This window comes from Leucoraja erinacea, chromosome 12, assembly GCF_028641065.1.
Source record: "Leucoraja erinacea ecotype New England chromosome 12, Leri_hhj_1, whole genome shotgun sequence".
NCBI classification, from domain to species: Eukaryota; Metazoa; Chordata; class Chondrichthyes; order Rajiformes; family Rajidae; genus Leucoraja; species Leucoraja erinaceus.
The window spans coordinates 35,855,348-35,872,192 of record NC_073388.1 but is presented as its reverse complement, the minus strand read 5'-3'; the positions used below and the strand labels follow the sequence as shown (position 1 = coordinate 35,872,192).

General features: G+C 42.0%; 1 protein-coding gene across 8 annotated transcripts in view; it reads left to right on the top strand.

The window, feature by feature from the left end:
* elf1 (E74-like ETS transcription factor 1) overlaps positions 1–16,845 on the top strand; it is a 264,463-nt gene that overhangs the window by 193,469 nt on the left and 54,149 nt on the right. For 7 of the 8 annotated variants that reach the window (XM_055643909.1, XM_055643904.1, XM_055643906.1 and 4 more), the window contains 2 exons: positions 3,296–3,649; positions 14,824–14,989. In XM_055643909.1, coding sequence (XP_055499884.1) covers positions 3,578–3,649; positions 14,824–14,989 — 238 coding nt within the window. In that variant the 5' untranslated portion in view covers positions 3,296–3,577. Of the gene's footprint in view, positions 1–3,295; positions 3,650–14,823; positions 14,990–16,845 lie in introns of those variants that run through there. The other variant, XM_055643911.1, reaches the window with a different exon arrangement.

Here is a 16,845-nt window from a genome sequence, read left to right as displayed (position 1 = left end):
CTTCCTATCAGCTTCCAACACACTTCGAAACAAAGTTGCAAGACAGGAACACTGAACTTTTCACTGCTGCAGCAGGCAGGGGAGGTGCAATTGAGGGAGGCAGGGGAGTGCTGGAAACTTACATTTGGCAACGGCTTCAGTTCCATTGGAGGAGACGGGTGCATGGTGGAATATTGGGTTGGGGGAATCACACCATTGGGGGAGCAGACCCAACGGGTCTGCACTTGGTCTAGTTAATATATAAAACTCTCGTGCCATCCGACCGGCTGCCGTCCGGCTGCCTTTCTGCCTTTTGATTCGTTTCCATCGTGTGATGTCACAATGCCCAATGCTCGCAGATGTCCAATCACAATGCCCAATGCTCGCAGATGTCCAATCAGAATGGATCCATTTACATGTACGGCTGCCGGCTGCATTTCTTCCTTTGATTCACTACAACTCCAAAACCAGACGCAGAATCGCCGACATCTTTTCCATTTCGGTAGAGATTTCACTTTTCTTTCTAAGTATCTGCTCCTCATTACATTTCGTCGTGTTTAAGTACATGTTTTTAATCAAATCCTCCCCCCACCCCCCAATATTTCAAAAATAAACTGGCTTCTCACCCATAGAAGCAGCACCAGCCCCAGCCCACGGTGAAGGTTTCCATTGTGTGATGTCACAATGCCTGATGCTCACAGATGTCCAATCGGAATGGATTCATTTACATATGCCTTTGCAGGAGCACAAGCACTTGGTGAATGTTCCATTGTGTGATGTCACAATGCCCAATGCTCAAAGACATTGTTGCCATAGAGGGAGTACAGAGAAGGTTCACCAGACTGATTCCTGGGATGACAGGACTTTCATATGAAGAAAGACTGGATAAACTCGGCTTGTACTCACTAGATTTTAGAAGATTGAGGGGGGATCTTATAGAAACTCCTGATTACATTTCGTCGTGTTTATGTACACATTTTTAATCAAATTCTTCCCCCCCCCCCCCCCCCCCCCCCCCCCCCAATAGTTTTAAAAAGAAACTGGCATCTCACCTTGTAGAAAGGGATCAGCCCCAGCCGCTGGTGAACGTTCCATCGTGTGATGTCACAACGCCCAATGTTCACAGATGTCCAATCGGAATGGATTCATTTACATATACCTTTGCAGGAGCACAAGCACTTGGTGAACATTCCATCGTGTGATGTCACAATGCCCAATGCTCAAAGACATTGTTGCCATAGAGGGAGTACAGAGAAGGTTCACCAGACTGATTCCTGGGATGTCAGGACTTTCATATGAAGAAAGACTGGATAGACTCGACTTGTACACGCTAGAATTTAGAAGATTGAGGGTGAATCTTATAGAAACGTACAAAATTCTTAAGGGGTTGGACAGGCTAAATGCAGGAAGATTGTTCCAGATGTTGGGGAAGTCCAGAACAAGGGGTCACAGTTTAAAGATAAGGGGGAAATCCTTTAGGACAGAGATGGGAAAAACATTTTTCACACAGAGAGTGGTGAATCTCTTGAATTCACTGGCACAGAAGGTAGTTGAGGGCAGTTAATTGACTATATTTAAGAGGGAGTTAGATGTGGCCCTTGTGGCTAAAGGGATCAGGGGGTATGGAGAGAAGGCAGATACAGGATACTGAGTTGGATGATCAGCCATGATCATATTGAACGGTGGTGCAGGCTCGAAGTGCCGAATGGCCTACTCCTGCACCTAATTTCTATGTTTCCCTCTCCCTTCCCTCTTCCCCTCTCCTGATCCCTCTCCTCCCTCTCCCACCCAATTCTCTCTCCCCCACCCCCCTTCTCCCTCTCTAAAGAACCACCCCTTCCCCCCCTACCCCTCTGTCCCTCTTCCACCACTCCCCCTACCCCTCCTATCCCCTTACCCCACCCCTCTCCCTCCCCCACCACCCTCTCTCTCTCCCCTCCCTCTCCCCTCTCCCCCACCCCATCTCTCCTCCCCCACCCCTCTCTCTCTCTGCCTTATGTCTCCCCCCCCCCCCTCACCCCAACTCCCCCCACCCCTCCCAGCGGGTACCCCTCTGTCCCTCTTCCACCACTCCCCCGTCCCTCTTCCCCACGCGTGTGTCCCGCTACCCCTCTACCGCTCCCTCCTCCTCCCACGGTACTCTTCCACTTCTCTCCCCTTCTCATCTTCCCCCTCTCCCCTCTCCCCCTCCCCCCATCCCCATCCCTCTCTCCCCCATCCCCTTCCCTCTCTCTATCCCCACCCCCCCTTCCCTCTCTCCCCCCCCCCCCCCCCCCTATCCCAACTGTCCCTCTTCCATCACTCCCATCCTTGACCCTCTCCCCCTCTCCTCCTCCCCCTCCCCCCACTCTTCCACTTCTCTCCCCCTTCCCCCTCCACTCTCCCTCCCCACTGTTTCCCCTCTCTCCCCCTCCCTCCTCCCCCCCCATCTCTCTCTCTCCCCCCTCTCTCACCTCCTACCCCCCGCTCTCCTTTTCCTCACAAATCTATCCCGTGTCCTCCTCCTCCTCCTCCTCTCCCCTCCCTCTCTTCTCACCCCCCCGTTAGGGAAACAGACCCAACGGGTCTGCACTTGGTCTAGTAGACTTTAAAACACAAAGGACAATGGATACCCGATATGACGGCGGACTTCATGTTTAACTTTGCACTCATTGTATATTTCCTTTACTCTTCATCATCTCTGACCATATTTGAACCAAAAGGATTTTTGCTGGTTGCATGGTAATGTATCTTTTGTAGCCTAAATCTCTTTATTATTGAGCTTAAGTAGCATAGTATCAGAATGTCACTGACTCCTTATTTCCTCTGAGAAAACATTTCCCCTTACACCTCCTGTGAACTGGTAAGGCTGACATCTCTCAACATGTGGAATCATTGATGCAAGTTCACATTTTGCCACTCCTTGCCACTTTGTTGCAATCTACCAAATTCCTATATGGCACTGATCCCGTTTAAATTATCTTTTAAAAAGAATACCAATTGGTAATGGGGCATTTTCCTTTGACAAAGCATTATTTCATTGGATGTGAACATTGCAGAATTTTTCAAATTGTGGAAAACTGTTGTATGCCCAGTCATGTGCACATATTTAAACAAGGGATCATTCTGAGCTTTGGATCATGTCATTTGGTAGATTACCTAGTGAATGTTGGTAAAAGCCATTGGATGCTAATATACTGAACATGCCATGCCTTGTATCAGTCACAGGCTGCCCATCTTAATGTTCCAGTCATCATATTTTCTCATGTTAAATTTATCATCTAGATCTTTGTTTGGCCACTTCATTGATAAATCTATTTTTGTTTTGCTCTTACAGATCCATTACATGATGTGCCAAGAACCGTCGTTTTCCATAAGGTTATAAGTTCACCTTCAAGACCAAAGAAAGTTCCCTGTGTGGCACACATGCAGCTTTGATTCAAAGTTTGTCATCTTGACGCATCTTCTTTTCAACAAGCTCATCAAGGCTGACAAGACAGATATATTTCTTCATTCTAACTACCTCTTGAAGCTCCGGATTGCCATCACTCTTTCGAATTCATAGGGAGCCTTTATTGCCTAGTTCAGGAGAGGTCTTGGAATCCTTTCTCTGCAAAACATGGCTGCTGTAGTCCAGCACAACGAGTTTGTGTTTGAGTTTGCAAGCAATGGAATGGAGGATATGCAGCAGGTATGTCTAACAAGCATGAAGTACAATCATATAACCATATAACAATTCCAGCACCGAAACAGGCCAACTTGCGACAGTATAATGATGGAACCGAGAACCCAAGTCTTTTAAGAAAATATTGTTTGCAATAACTGTGGAGGAATTGAAGTGGGTGGCAACACTTAGTCTGTAAGTTCCCAATCATGTTGCACTATTAACGTGACCCAGCTATATATCATCGTTGCTTTACCATTACTGGATCTTCCTAACTAATTGCAATACAAGAATATCTTCTCACACAGGAGGTAATCCTCCACTATGGTTTCAGATTTATGTAGATTTTGGCAATAGATATCCTTGCCAGTGATAAATTGCACTGTGCATTAATAAATATGATTTTGGAATATGATAGAACCCCCTGAGAATTTAGATTCTGATCATGCCCCACAAAAGAGCTAAAGTAAACCATGTAGCAGCTGCAGTATCTCTTTCTGATCTCTTGCTGTTTGCTATCATGACAAATTCATGTAACTTCCCATTTTCTAATGTAATAAAAATGATGCGGAGGTGCTGGTCTATACCAAAGATTGACACAAACTACTGGAGTAAGTTAACAGGTCAGGCAGCATCTCTGTAGAAAGTAGATAGGTGACATTTTGAGTCTGAAGAAGGAACCAGACCCGAAACATAACTGATCAATTTTCTCCAGAGATTCTGTATGACCCACTGTGTTACCTCAGCATTTTGTGTCTATCTTGCACATTTTCTAAATTACTTTTCATTAAATAGGCACATTTTCTAAAATAATTTTCATTAAATAGGCACCCTGCAAACTCCACTCCCACCCCATCCCGGCTTCCAACATAGAGTTAGCCTGCAGCCAGATTGTAGAGTTAGCCTGCAGCTAACTCAGCCATAACATGCCCACTCATTGAACAATTGAATTTCACCAGATCACAAATGAACATTCATCGCCTTTAACATTTAAAATTAAACATAGTGGTGTTGAAAGTCTCATACTTTATTTGAAAACTGATGAAAACCAATGAACTAGAAGGCTCATTTAAAAAGTAACAAAGCATTTGCCAATAATCTTATTACATCAATGAACCACTGTTTACAAATGAACAATACATGATATCAGGGGAAAATTGCGGAGTGAGTAAATGTGCCCAGATGTGCCAAAGCTATTACCGTCAGCGTGTTATGAGACTGAATTTATCTCTGATTCCATTGGTGATAATCGAATTGCAGTGAAATCTCATCCGATTTCTAAAGAGTTCAAAAAGATCTTTGGCATAGCTAATGTTAGAGATTATTACTTTCCTTTTCCTTCCTGTGAAGATACTTATCTCACCCTGTTCTTACCATCCTCAGTTATCCAAACTATTAAATTCACTGTGTGGGGAATATGTGCAGCAAATGTTTGTACATCACAATTAAATATTATAGTATTACTACTGTAATGTCCTTCAGTAATGCAATAATGCTGCACTGTTACTAATCTAAATAGCTCATGCATCAACAAAATAGATGCTCACTCTTCAAAGCCCATGGGTGTGACATCAAATCAAATCTCCTCTACTGTTTGCTGTTTGTGCACCTGTTTTAGGTAGAAGTTCAAAGCACCTTAGGAAAGGGAGAGCAGGTGGATTAAGTTGAGGAATTGAGCACTGAAACAGCTGGTTAATGAAAGCGAGTGCTGGCAAACCAGCCATGAAGAAAATACATTACAATGTCAAGCTAAATACATTCTAATACAATGGGAAACTTAACAGTCAATATCAATTTATTTGGCAAAAAATGCTGGAAGGATTGAAAGTTTCATATTTGACTTATTGATGAGACATAGTTAAAATCCATGATACAGTTTCACCAATGTTTTGACTCCATCTGCTGCCAAATGTTATCCTCATCCACCAATTTTTAGTTAGACTTAAGCTTGTACACTGACTCATCATCTTCACCACCGAACTGAGTGAGTTGCTACATTTATTTTGATGTTTTACCCTCACCTACCTCCCTACCATGACAACGTCGAGTAGACTAGATTACTTCGGTAAGTGCATCAGATAATTTATTTCCCTGTTCTAGGTAATCCATTTTCCATGCACCTTTCACAGTAAATTAACTACAAAAAAGATTAAGGGCACATAATCCACGTTTTGAGTGCTGTTTTTCTCATCTCTTGGCTACAGATGAAACAGAATAATTCAGAATTTTGTCAGATGTGGCGATGATAGTTAAGAGATGAATGCTGACTGGGATATTTGTTCCCCTTGCAATAGAACCAAGAGACCAAACTAAACCAGAACCATCTAAATACACAGTAGTCTTGGGTGTTGCCCTGGTGTCACCACTTCAGCTACATGTCAGCCGTCCATGTACTTTCATGCCCCAGTTGAAATCATATTCCATCAACCAAAAATTGATAATCGTTCAGTAAAAAAAAGAATACCAATCAACAGATACTCACATACATTCCTTTCAATTTGAAGGAGAATCATCTACAGAGAGACCTAATATTAACATTCATACTGCATGCATGTCTGAGTATTGCGACAAATTGAAATAACTGAGGCAGCTCACTGGTACAGCAGGTAGAGCTGATGCCTCTCGGCTCCAGTTTCTCTGGTTCAGTCCTACAAAGGTGAAGTCTGTTGAGTTTGCACACTCTCCCTGTGATCGAATGGGTGTCCTCCAAGTGCTCCTATTTTCTATCTCATCCCAAAGATGCATAGGTTGGTGGATACATTGGCCTCTGGTGTAGGTAGTGGGAAAATAGATGGGAATGTATGGAAAATCAGTTATCATGAAAATTAGAGGAGAAATTAGATTGTTCTGAGGGCCAACATAGACTCACAGAGTGGATTGGCCTCTTTCTATATCATGACTAAATATAAACGTATTGAAATTGTACAGGCTGTTTTGGATCATTAGCATTCAGACTGATTAACTGCTGTATATGCTCTCAGAGTCAGGGGCTTGTTCACAGATTCAGGGGAAGTTCTACATATTACCATGCTACTGCCATACACTGGGGTGGGGCTCTTCCAGAGAATGCTGTCTAATTGTTTCTCAGATCCTGTGTTTAGTTTAGTTTTGTTTTGAGATACTGTGTGGAATATGGCCCTTCAACACACCGAGTCCAAGCCAACCAGCTGTCATCCATACACTAGTTCTATTCTACACTCTGGGAACACCACCACTGAAGCCAATTAACCTACAAACCAGCATGTTGAATGTAGGCAGAAATTGAACTACCTAGAGAAAATCCTAGAGAAGAACATACAATCTCCGTACAGACAGCACTCTTATTAGTCAGGTTCAAATCCCGGGCTCTGGCTCTGCAAGACAGCAACTCTATTGCTGCACCATTCTGCTGATCTGTTGATTTAATCGTGTTTTAGTGAATTCATAAAATAGGGGGAAAAGTGGACGTTAGTATAATAAAAATTACTGTAAGTGCTAAAAATCAGAAAAAAATGCAAATGATGGAAGCACACAACAGAATAGACAGCAACTGTAGAAAGAGAAACAGCCTTAACATTTCTGGTTGAAGATTCATTCTCAGAACTGGAGAAAAATTAAAATGACTTTTAAGTTACATCACTCTTGGGCATGTCTTTTATAGGGTGGGAAGGCTCTGAATAGTCAGCCTGCATGACTCAACTCTCTGAGTTGTTCCTGTGGCCATGTTCATTCTGTGGCTGATCCAATAATAGGGTTGAATATCTAGGGGAGGTGATTAGACTGTCTCATTCTGACCTGGTGAAATTGTTTGCCACTTTTCAGCTTCAATCTTCACGTGGAAGTTGTGTCCATGAGTGGTTCAACAACATAGCAAATGAACTGTTGTCTGCAAATGCATTTTTACAATTCTCCCCATGGATGTGGTTAGTTGCTCTAGGTTCTTATAAATTACACACACTGCAATAACAGTATAAACATGATGCCCAGTAGAAATCCCGCTCTCTCTTAATCAATGATCCATCCATTATTTTTAAAAGGGCTCAAGACAACACTATGGAATCTTTGTGCTGGCCTAATCATAGGTTTTCAATGTACCCATAATACTTTTATTTTGTGTTTCAATGAATCAGAAAATTAAATGATACAGGGGGAGACTATTTGCCCCATCTTGCCTAGCTTGGCACAAGTCCTGTCCAATTAATCCTGCAGTTCTTTTCTTTCCCTGTTGCCATGAGAATTGCTCCTTTTAGAAAGTTGCCCGCTTCTTATTCAGAAAGCAATGAACAAACCTGCTTCCCTTCCCCTTCTCCCCAACCCCCCTCCCACCTCTCCTCCGAATGCGACCATTGCATCCAGCGTACATTTCTCCAAACTCAGGATGTAGTCTCCAGGTCCTGGCCATTTACCAGCTCTCAGTCCCACGGATTTATTTCTTTAATTTTGATTTGGCTCACGCTGATTTGTTCAGCTTCTCTGGCCTTTCTGTAAAGGCGCACAAAAGATTTGCTTAATTCCTCTGCCATATCTTAATTCCCCAGTATGTTTTTGTATCTCAGTCGATAAATAATCCACATTAATTTGTCATAGAGTCCTACAGCGTGGAAATTGACCCTTCAGTCCAACTTTCCCACACAGACCAACATGTCCCAACTATACCTGCCTGAGTTTGGCCCATATCCCTCTAAACCTGGCCTATCCATGTACCTGTTTGTAAGCATTGCAATAGTCCCTGCCCCAACTACCTCCTCTGGCAGCACGTTGCAGACACCCATCACCCTTTGTGAAAGCGTTACCCCTCAGATTCCTATTATATGTTTTCCCCTTCATCTTAAACCTATGTCCTCTGGTCCTTGATTCCCCTGTGCGTCTACCTACCTATCTATTTCTCTCATGATTTTGTACACCTCTATAAGATCACCTCTCAATTTCCTGCGCTCCAAGGAACAGTCAAGTTGTCAAGTTTATTCATCACATACACATACGAGATGTGCAGTGAAATGAAAAGTGGCAATGCTTGCGGATTGTGCAAAAAAAAACTACAAAACAGAACAGAACAGAATCACATATTCACATATTACATATTTGTGGGATGGAAAAAAATAAAAAAATAGCAATTTTAAAAAGACACCACACAACAGTAAATTGGTACAGTTAAGTTAGTCCCTGGAGAGATAGGAGTTTACAGTCCTAATGGCCTCTGGGAAGAAACTCCTTCTCATCCTCTCCGTTTTCACAACATGGCAACGGAGGCGTTTGGCTGACCGTAGCAGCTGGAACAGTCCATTGTTGGGGTGGAAGGGGTCTCCCATGATCTTGTTGGCTGTGGCGTTGCACCTTCTGATGTATAGTTCCTGCAGGGGGGGCGAGTATAGTTCCCATAGTGCGTTCGGCCGAACGCACTGCTCTCTGCAGAGCCTTTTGTCCTGGGCAGAGCAGTTCCCAAACCAAATCGTGATGTTTCCGAACAAGATGCTTTCCACAGCCACTGAGTAGAAGCACTGGAGGATCCTCAGAAAGACTGAATTTCCTCAATTGCCTGAGGTGGTAAAGGCGCTGCCTTGCCTTACTCACCAGTGCTGCAGCGTGTGATGTCCATGTCAGATCCCCTGAGATGTGGACTCCCAGGTATTTAAAGCAACTCGCCCTATCCACAGTATCCCCATTTATCTTCAATGGTGTGTCCGTCCTCGGATGATGTGCCCTCCTAAAGTCCACGATCAACTCCTTCGTTTTTTTGACATTCAAGAGAAGGCTGTTGTCCTGACACCAGAGTGCCAGATCAGCCACCTCCTCCTGTTTTCGCTAGTGTTTAGGTTTGAGAGAGTTTCCCTGTCATACTTTGTTAGTACTAGGGAGTTGGAACTTAGAAATAAGTTATAAAAGAACATGAAAGTTAAAAATACGCACAGTTTCCGCGGAGCTGCCATGACGACGACGGGACAGGATCGCGCCATCTTGGTTCATCTTTGTAAATCTTCTCTGTAGCCTTTCCAACTTTACAACATATTTCCTAAAACATTTGTGTTAATCTTTCCTATTTAAAAATATCTATAGAAGCATTTACAGCCAGTTCATCAGTTTACATCTGTGCAATCCTGTGGACCCATGCTCTTTTGCAGTTTTATACGCTATATACTTCGATTTAAAACTATTTAAAAATTGTTAGCCACAGTTGGCTCATTTATTTCCAACCAAGGAAAGATAGGACAAATGTTTATTTGGCCTTAAAGGGTTGTACACTGTATTAATTATTTAAATGTTAACCAATGCTTATCATATATTTTTAGTTTCCTAACCAACAATGATCATGTCACCGCTTACTGAATCATAGAACAGTAACAGCTTAGAAGGTATAATTTAGTCCATTGAACCTTTGCTGCCTGCTATAATTGCTCCGTTATTTTCTTCCCCCCCCAAATATTTCCTTATGTTTCATACCTTCTTAAGATTTAATTGAAAATTGCATTATAAATGTACTTACATCTGCAGGCAGTCTGCAGGCAGACCTTTTTGCAACCTTCTGGAAAATCTTCCATATTTTTAAGTACATCAATGCTTGGACTAGATAGAAACAAAGAATGACAACTTGTATGGTTGATATTGCCAGATAAACCCTTCATTACTTTGATCCAGCTCTTAAACAACAGTAAAAATAATTACTTTTAAATGTCTTCAGTTTGGAAACAAATGTGAAAATAAATCCTTTGCTATGATGTGCCAGAGTGAGGCACTGTAGCACTGCAGCAGAATTCTGAGCTGCTGTATTACACATGCGGCACACAAATAGGTAGGATAACATCCATTTATATGTACGTCAGTGTTTGACCTACAGTGACCACTGACTGCACTGGCTATCGCTGCTTCGTGTAGCCTGTTCCAAAATAATGAAATACAATGTAAACATTTGCTTATTAAAATCTCTTTATATTTCTTTGCTAATGCCAGAGATTTAAATAAGATTTTTTTACCATAATTTTTTTTCCAGAACAAACATTTGTTTATTGTCCCTTTGTAAGGGCAAAAGTAGGGAATATTCCAAAAGTGGTTACTTTACTGGAAGCTCAACTGTGCGTGAGGGTGAGAGAGGAATGAGTCGGTGTAAAACAGTGCAATTTGACATGACAATAAAATTGACTGTGCATTTACAGTTAGTCTGGGTCTGTTGAACTGATATCTGCTGCCCCCTTCTGGGCATTCTGTTGCCTCTCCTGCTCCACCTTTTCGATCATAACAATCTTGGACAAACACACTCTACTATCCTTTTAACGACTTCTTTCATTTGTTGAACATGTGTAATTTGGCACCCGAATGATTGGTATTAACATGCAGACCTCATACTATGATAGACACGAAGGGCTGGAGTAACTCAGCGGGTCAGACAGCATCTCTGGAGAAAAGGAATAGGTGACGTTTCAGTTCACTGTGTTGTCAATCTTACTTTGATAAAAGATATAGCAGCATTAAGCACAGTCAGAACTACGAAAGCATCAACACGTCGTCTTAGCATTGACAACGTATATCTTTTACTTAACCATTTTCCCTATCATATATGCAATCTTGAGTTCTTTGTTGCCACAAGCTTTCTTTCCAAACCTTCAAATGTAAGACACTCCAGTTCCATTCAATACAAACATGATCACAAGCTGTTCATTAATGACAATTTTGAAAAAAATGAGTCATTTGTTCCATAATGCCATGTTAGATTTTCATTCAATGCTCTCTCTCTCTCTACCCCTTTTCTGTGTTGGTCAGGAGGGGTTGGTGGCAGGAGGGGGGTTGGTGGGATGCAGGCAGAATAATGAAAAATAGAGCCATTTCCTGAAGTACCTTCTCAACAGTACTGTGGGTCTACCTTCAACCACAGTGATTGCAGTGGATCAGGAAGGTAGTTTATCACCACCTTGTCAAGGTGCACAATACCAGCTGGCACCCATTAAACCAAACAAAAAAATGGCATCAACTTAAGAACATTTCTATGCTTTGAATTTCGAGAAATCTATTTCACAAACTGTTACCTGTTACTGACATCCAAAAGAAGACCCTTGAGCTAAACTTGATGCTGAACCTTGAGGAGCTTGGATGCCATCTCATTGTTCTCTTATCATTAATTTATATGGAGCTACATTATATAGGCAAGAAAATATCTCCAAAAAAAATCACAATGTGACTTAAAATTGCATTTGTCTTGAATTTCTACAAAGTGAAAATGTGTATGGAATGTTGATGCATACAAGGATGTGACGGTTTTGGGGAGGGTGCAGAGGTTGAGCAAGATGCTGCCTGGATTAAATGGCATCAGCTGGATGCAGAGTTTGGAGAAACTTTGGATTATTTACTCTGGAGTGTTGGACCTGATGGAAGTTTTTTGAGAAGACAGTCAGAACCTTTTTTCAAGGCTCGAAATGTCAAATAATAAAGAAGGACATCGCTTTAAGATGAGAAGGGAGAAAGTTTATATGAGATATTCGGGGCACATATTCACACAGAGTGGTGGGTGCATGGAATGCAGGGGTGACAGGAATCCAGGGGCGATGGTCGACGCAGATACTAAGTTTATGATATTTATATATATATCTATATATAAATATATTAATGTATTGAATATTCATATGCCTATCTAAAAGCCTCAAACATTACAATTGTATCTGCCTCCATGCTTGCAGCTTGCAGACATCTACCACTCAATGAGTAAAAAAAACACTCCACATTTCCCCATTAAACCTTGCCCCTCTGGCCTTAAATCTATGCCGCCTTGTCTTTAACATTTCCACCCTGTAAAAATGGTGCCAACTGTCTACATTATATGTGCCTCTATTAGTCTAACTGTTGAAACAAACTGCATGAAGAACTCAGCAGGTCAGGCAACATCTGTGGAAGGAAATGGACAGTTAATCGAATGATCGCTCAGTCTTTCCAATCGAGACCCATCGTCTGGACTGTAGGATTAGAGGAGAGAGAGTAAGCACAAAAGAGATGAAGCTGGGTAGGGGAGTGGAAGCTGGCGAATGATCGGCAGACCGGGTGAGAAGCGGTGGATGGGGTCTGGTGGGGAAGAGAGGAGTGGAGGTAGTGGCAAACACTTGGGTGTGATTGGTGAAGATAGCAAGAGACCTGCAGTTGATATGAATGGGAAATAAAGATGGATTATGGGTGCAACTAAGGGAGGTGGGGAGTGCAGATGGGAAAAGTGGGGTGGTGGGGACTTGATGGGAGGAGTGTGTGGGTAATGAGCAGGTGGAGTGGGCAGAATCTGGGTGAGAGGGGGTGTGGTATTTGTAGAAATTATCTGGGTAGACGAGAAGTAGGGAGAAATGGACTGTGGGAGAACAGTTTACCTTTAATCAAAGAATACAATGTTTGTGCCATCGGATTGTAAATTCTACTGAGATGGAATCTGAGGTTCGTTCCTCTAGTTCAGGCCAAGTAAAGGGACATCCGATACATTGACTGCCCATTTCCCTTAACAGATACTGCTTAGTTTCTCTATCAGTTTGTTTTTGGCCCTATTTTTCTTGTGTTCTTATGATGTTGAGTTAACTCAAGGAACACCAAGCTTGAGTTTCAAATGGGGAAAAGCTTCCTAGTTTTGAGATGCTGGGGAAAGAATTAGTAATTGCTTGAATCCCAAGTAATATATGGAAGACCAAGGACATTGATGAAGGGTCTCGATTCAAAATATGAATCCACTGTAAGAGGGCAACCTTAATTGCAGCATGCATGAGGAAGAGCAGCATATCAAACAAAGGATCAAGGGCTGATGGAAACAGAGAAAGACAATGAATGTTGTCGTCAAGAAGTGTAAAGCAATGTTACAATTCCTTTGGGAAATGGAAGAGCAATTAGTAGGATTTTTGGCAGACAGTGCAACACATCCATGTTCCTTGGTCTTCCTGATATTTCAAGGGAGTCAAGCAATCAGTCAGTTTTGAGTAGAATAAAGCTAATTGAAATTACCCACGTTATACCAGGATCCTGTGAGACTACTTTAATGAGAAAAAAGTTGGGGAATTCTCTCAGTGCTCCAGTCAATATTTATCACTCAGTTAACACCTGGAAACAGATTGTCTGGTCGTTTTCACGTTGCTGTTTGTTGGAACCTGTTGTATGGAAACTGGATGCTGTGCATCCTGTAACAATGACTACACACACACAAAAAAAATCCTTAATAGCGTTGTAAAGTGCTTTTGGACATCTTGAAGTCCTGAGTATCATATATAAATGCAACTTCTTCTTCTTCTGTACATAAAAAAAAGATATTAATTCACTAGACAATTATATATTAATATCCATTGGACATGATAAGTTTCTGATGACTTAAAAGACAGGATCATGTCAATACAGGGAGGTCAACTATGAGTGTTCCAAAGGGATCAAAATCAAAAAGATGGCTTAGGGATGATATTAAAAGACAAGATAATCGGATGATATATTCTGGATCAAGAGTTCAGGCTTTGTGTTGAGGGCACATTGAATGAGTTGGCTTGTACTTTTTAATGTTTAACCTTAAAGTTACACTTTAGGGCAACTGGGAAATTTCAAATAAAGCAAGATCAGTGTAGCTAGAATTTAAATTATCTTTATTTTGAAATCTTGAGTTGCACTGCAATGGTGAAGATGTGCTGCTGTCATGTCGATTTCTGCTCCTCACTTCTCCATGGGTGAAAAAATTGCATTGAAATCTGCTTTGAAATTGCAGTTCACAATAAAACAGTTGTTTTTAACAGCGATGAGCACTTTGCCACATTGAGGTCTTGCAGAGTGAAGTCCAGTCAACACTGCCACTTCAGGTTGAGTTCCTTTGGAGAAACAAAGAACTGCAGATGCTGGTTGATACACAAAAGGATATAAAGTGCTGGAGTAACTCAGCAGGTCAGGCAGCAACTCTGGAGAACATGGATAGGTGACTTTTCAGGTCAGGACCCTTCTTCAGACTGATTGTAGGGGGGGCAGAAGACAGCTGCAAAAGGGGAGAGACAGGACAAAGCATTGCAGGTTAGAGGTGGACACAGGCGAGGGGGATTTCGATAGGTAGATGGTTGGAACAAAGTCCAGGTTACATACTGTAATCTTAATTCCGCTTTCAGAACAAACTGTTGATACCTAAGTACATTGCTGAAGTTGGAACATGCTGCATTTATTTTTGTTTAGAGCAACAGCTGCTTCTTCACTATGTTCTCTGTCTCTTTCACTTTAACCACATTGAATGTTTTTTTTGTTCCTAGCTTGAAGATCCTCTGCCATTTCCTGCCGTTATAGTGGAACAAGTGCCAAACACAGACTTGTTCTATTCAAGCCTGGATTGTGATGATGTTTCTACTGGAATGATGGACGACACCTCTCTAGATGTTGTAGAGGAACAAATAATAGAGGATAACATTGGCCTTTCTGGTTAGTACTTGTAAGGATAGATTAATAATAGTAGTTTGCTTTTTGCTTTTAAAAGATGTACTTGAATCGATGAAGCAATTTTTCTGATCGTGGTCCGTAAGCACTTTATTTCCAATGAATGAGGTCACTGTTGTTGTGCAGGAAAGACAGCAGCCAATGTGCTCAGAGGGTGCTGTCATAAAGAGTGGTGTGATAGTGACCAAACTGATCGAGGGATAAACATCGGCTACAGCACAGGGAATAACTGCCCTGCTCCTCTGCAAAATAACAGGAATCTTTTACACCACCTTGATAGAGCAGCCACAGTCTTAGGATAATGTCTCAAATGTAGCATTTTGAGACGGTAGCAATCCCTCATTGTTGCAGTGTTGAATGTCAGTCGTGAATTTTGTGCTTGGACCTGTGGTGGGAGACCAAGCGGCCAACCACTCACATCCCAGTCGTTCTCTTTTTCTCCCCTCTCTTGTCGGGCAGAACATAGAAACATGGAAAATAGGTGCAGGAGTAGGCCATTCGGCCCTTCGAGCCTGCACCGCCATTCGATATGATCATGGCTGATCATCCAACTCAGTATCCCATCCCTGCCTTCTCTCCATACCCCTTGATCCCTTTAGCCACAAGGGCCACATCTAACTCCCTCTTAAATATAGCCAATGAACTGGCCTCAACTACCTTCTATGGCAGAGAATTCCACAGATTCACCACTCTCTGTGTAAAAAATGATTTTCTCATCTCGGTCCTAAAAGACTTCCCTCTTATCCTTAAACTGTGACCCCTAGTTCTGGAGTTTCCCAACATCGGGAAAAATCTTCCTGCATCTAGCCTGTCCAACCCCTTAAGAATTTTGTAAGTTTCTATAAGATCCCCCCTCAATCTTCTGAATTCTAGCGTGTACAAGCCGAGTCTATCCAGTCTTTCTTCATATGAAAGTCCTGCCATCCCAGGAATCAGTCTGGTGAACCTTCTCTGTACTCCCTCTATGGCAAGAATGTCTTTCCTCAGATTAGGAGAACAAAATTGCACGCAATACTCCAAGTGTGGTATCACCAAGACCCTGTACAACGGCAGTAGAACCTCCCTGCTCTTATACTCAAATCCTTCTGCTATGAAGCTATGAAACATACGAAAGCTTGAAAGCACACTCCACCATTCAAGAAAAGCTCTTCCTCACTGTTATCAGATTATGTACTCAGTCATATACACCAATGATTTGGATGAAGGTATTCAAAGTAACATTAGCAAATTTGCAGATGACACAAAGCTGGGTAGCAGTGTGAACTGTGAGGAGGATGCTATGAGAATGCAGGGTGACTTGGACAGGTTGGGGGAGTGGACAGATGCCTCTTGGCTCATGTACTCAGGATTTATTCCCAATCTACCTCATAGAGGCCTTTGCACATTTTTAATCTGCAAAATGTTTGTAGCTAACATTATATTCTGTATGAAGAATGCATCTGCAGTTCCTTCCTACACACTATATTCTGCACTCTGTTTCCTTTATCATTCTGCATACAACTGTTGCTTGCAAGATGACAATAAAGGTTGATTGATTGATTGAAGAGAGGTATAAAGCAGCATCTGCAGTTCCTTCCTACGCACTATATTCTGTATTCTTGTTTCCTTTATCATTTTGCACTACTTGTTATACTCATGTATAGGATTATTATACCCGTGTATGGGTTATTTGCCTGGAGAGCACGCCAAATGAAAATTTTCAGTGCATTTTGGTTTACAGAGCAATAATACAGCAATAACAATATTTGGCCTAAACCGAAGATAGACACAAAATGCTTGAGTAACTCAGTGAGACAAGCAGCATTTCTGGAGAGAAGGAATGTTTGATGTTTCGGATCGAG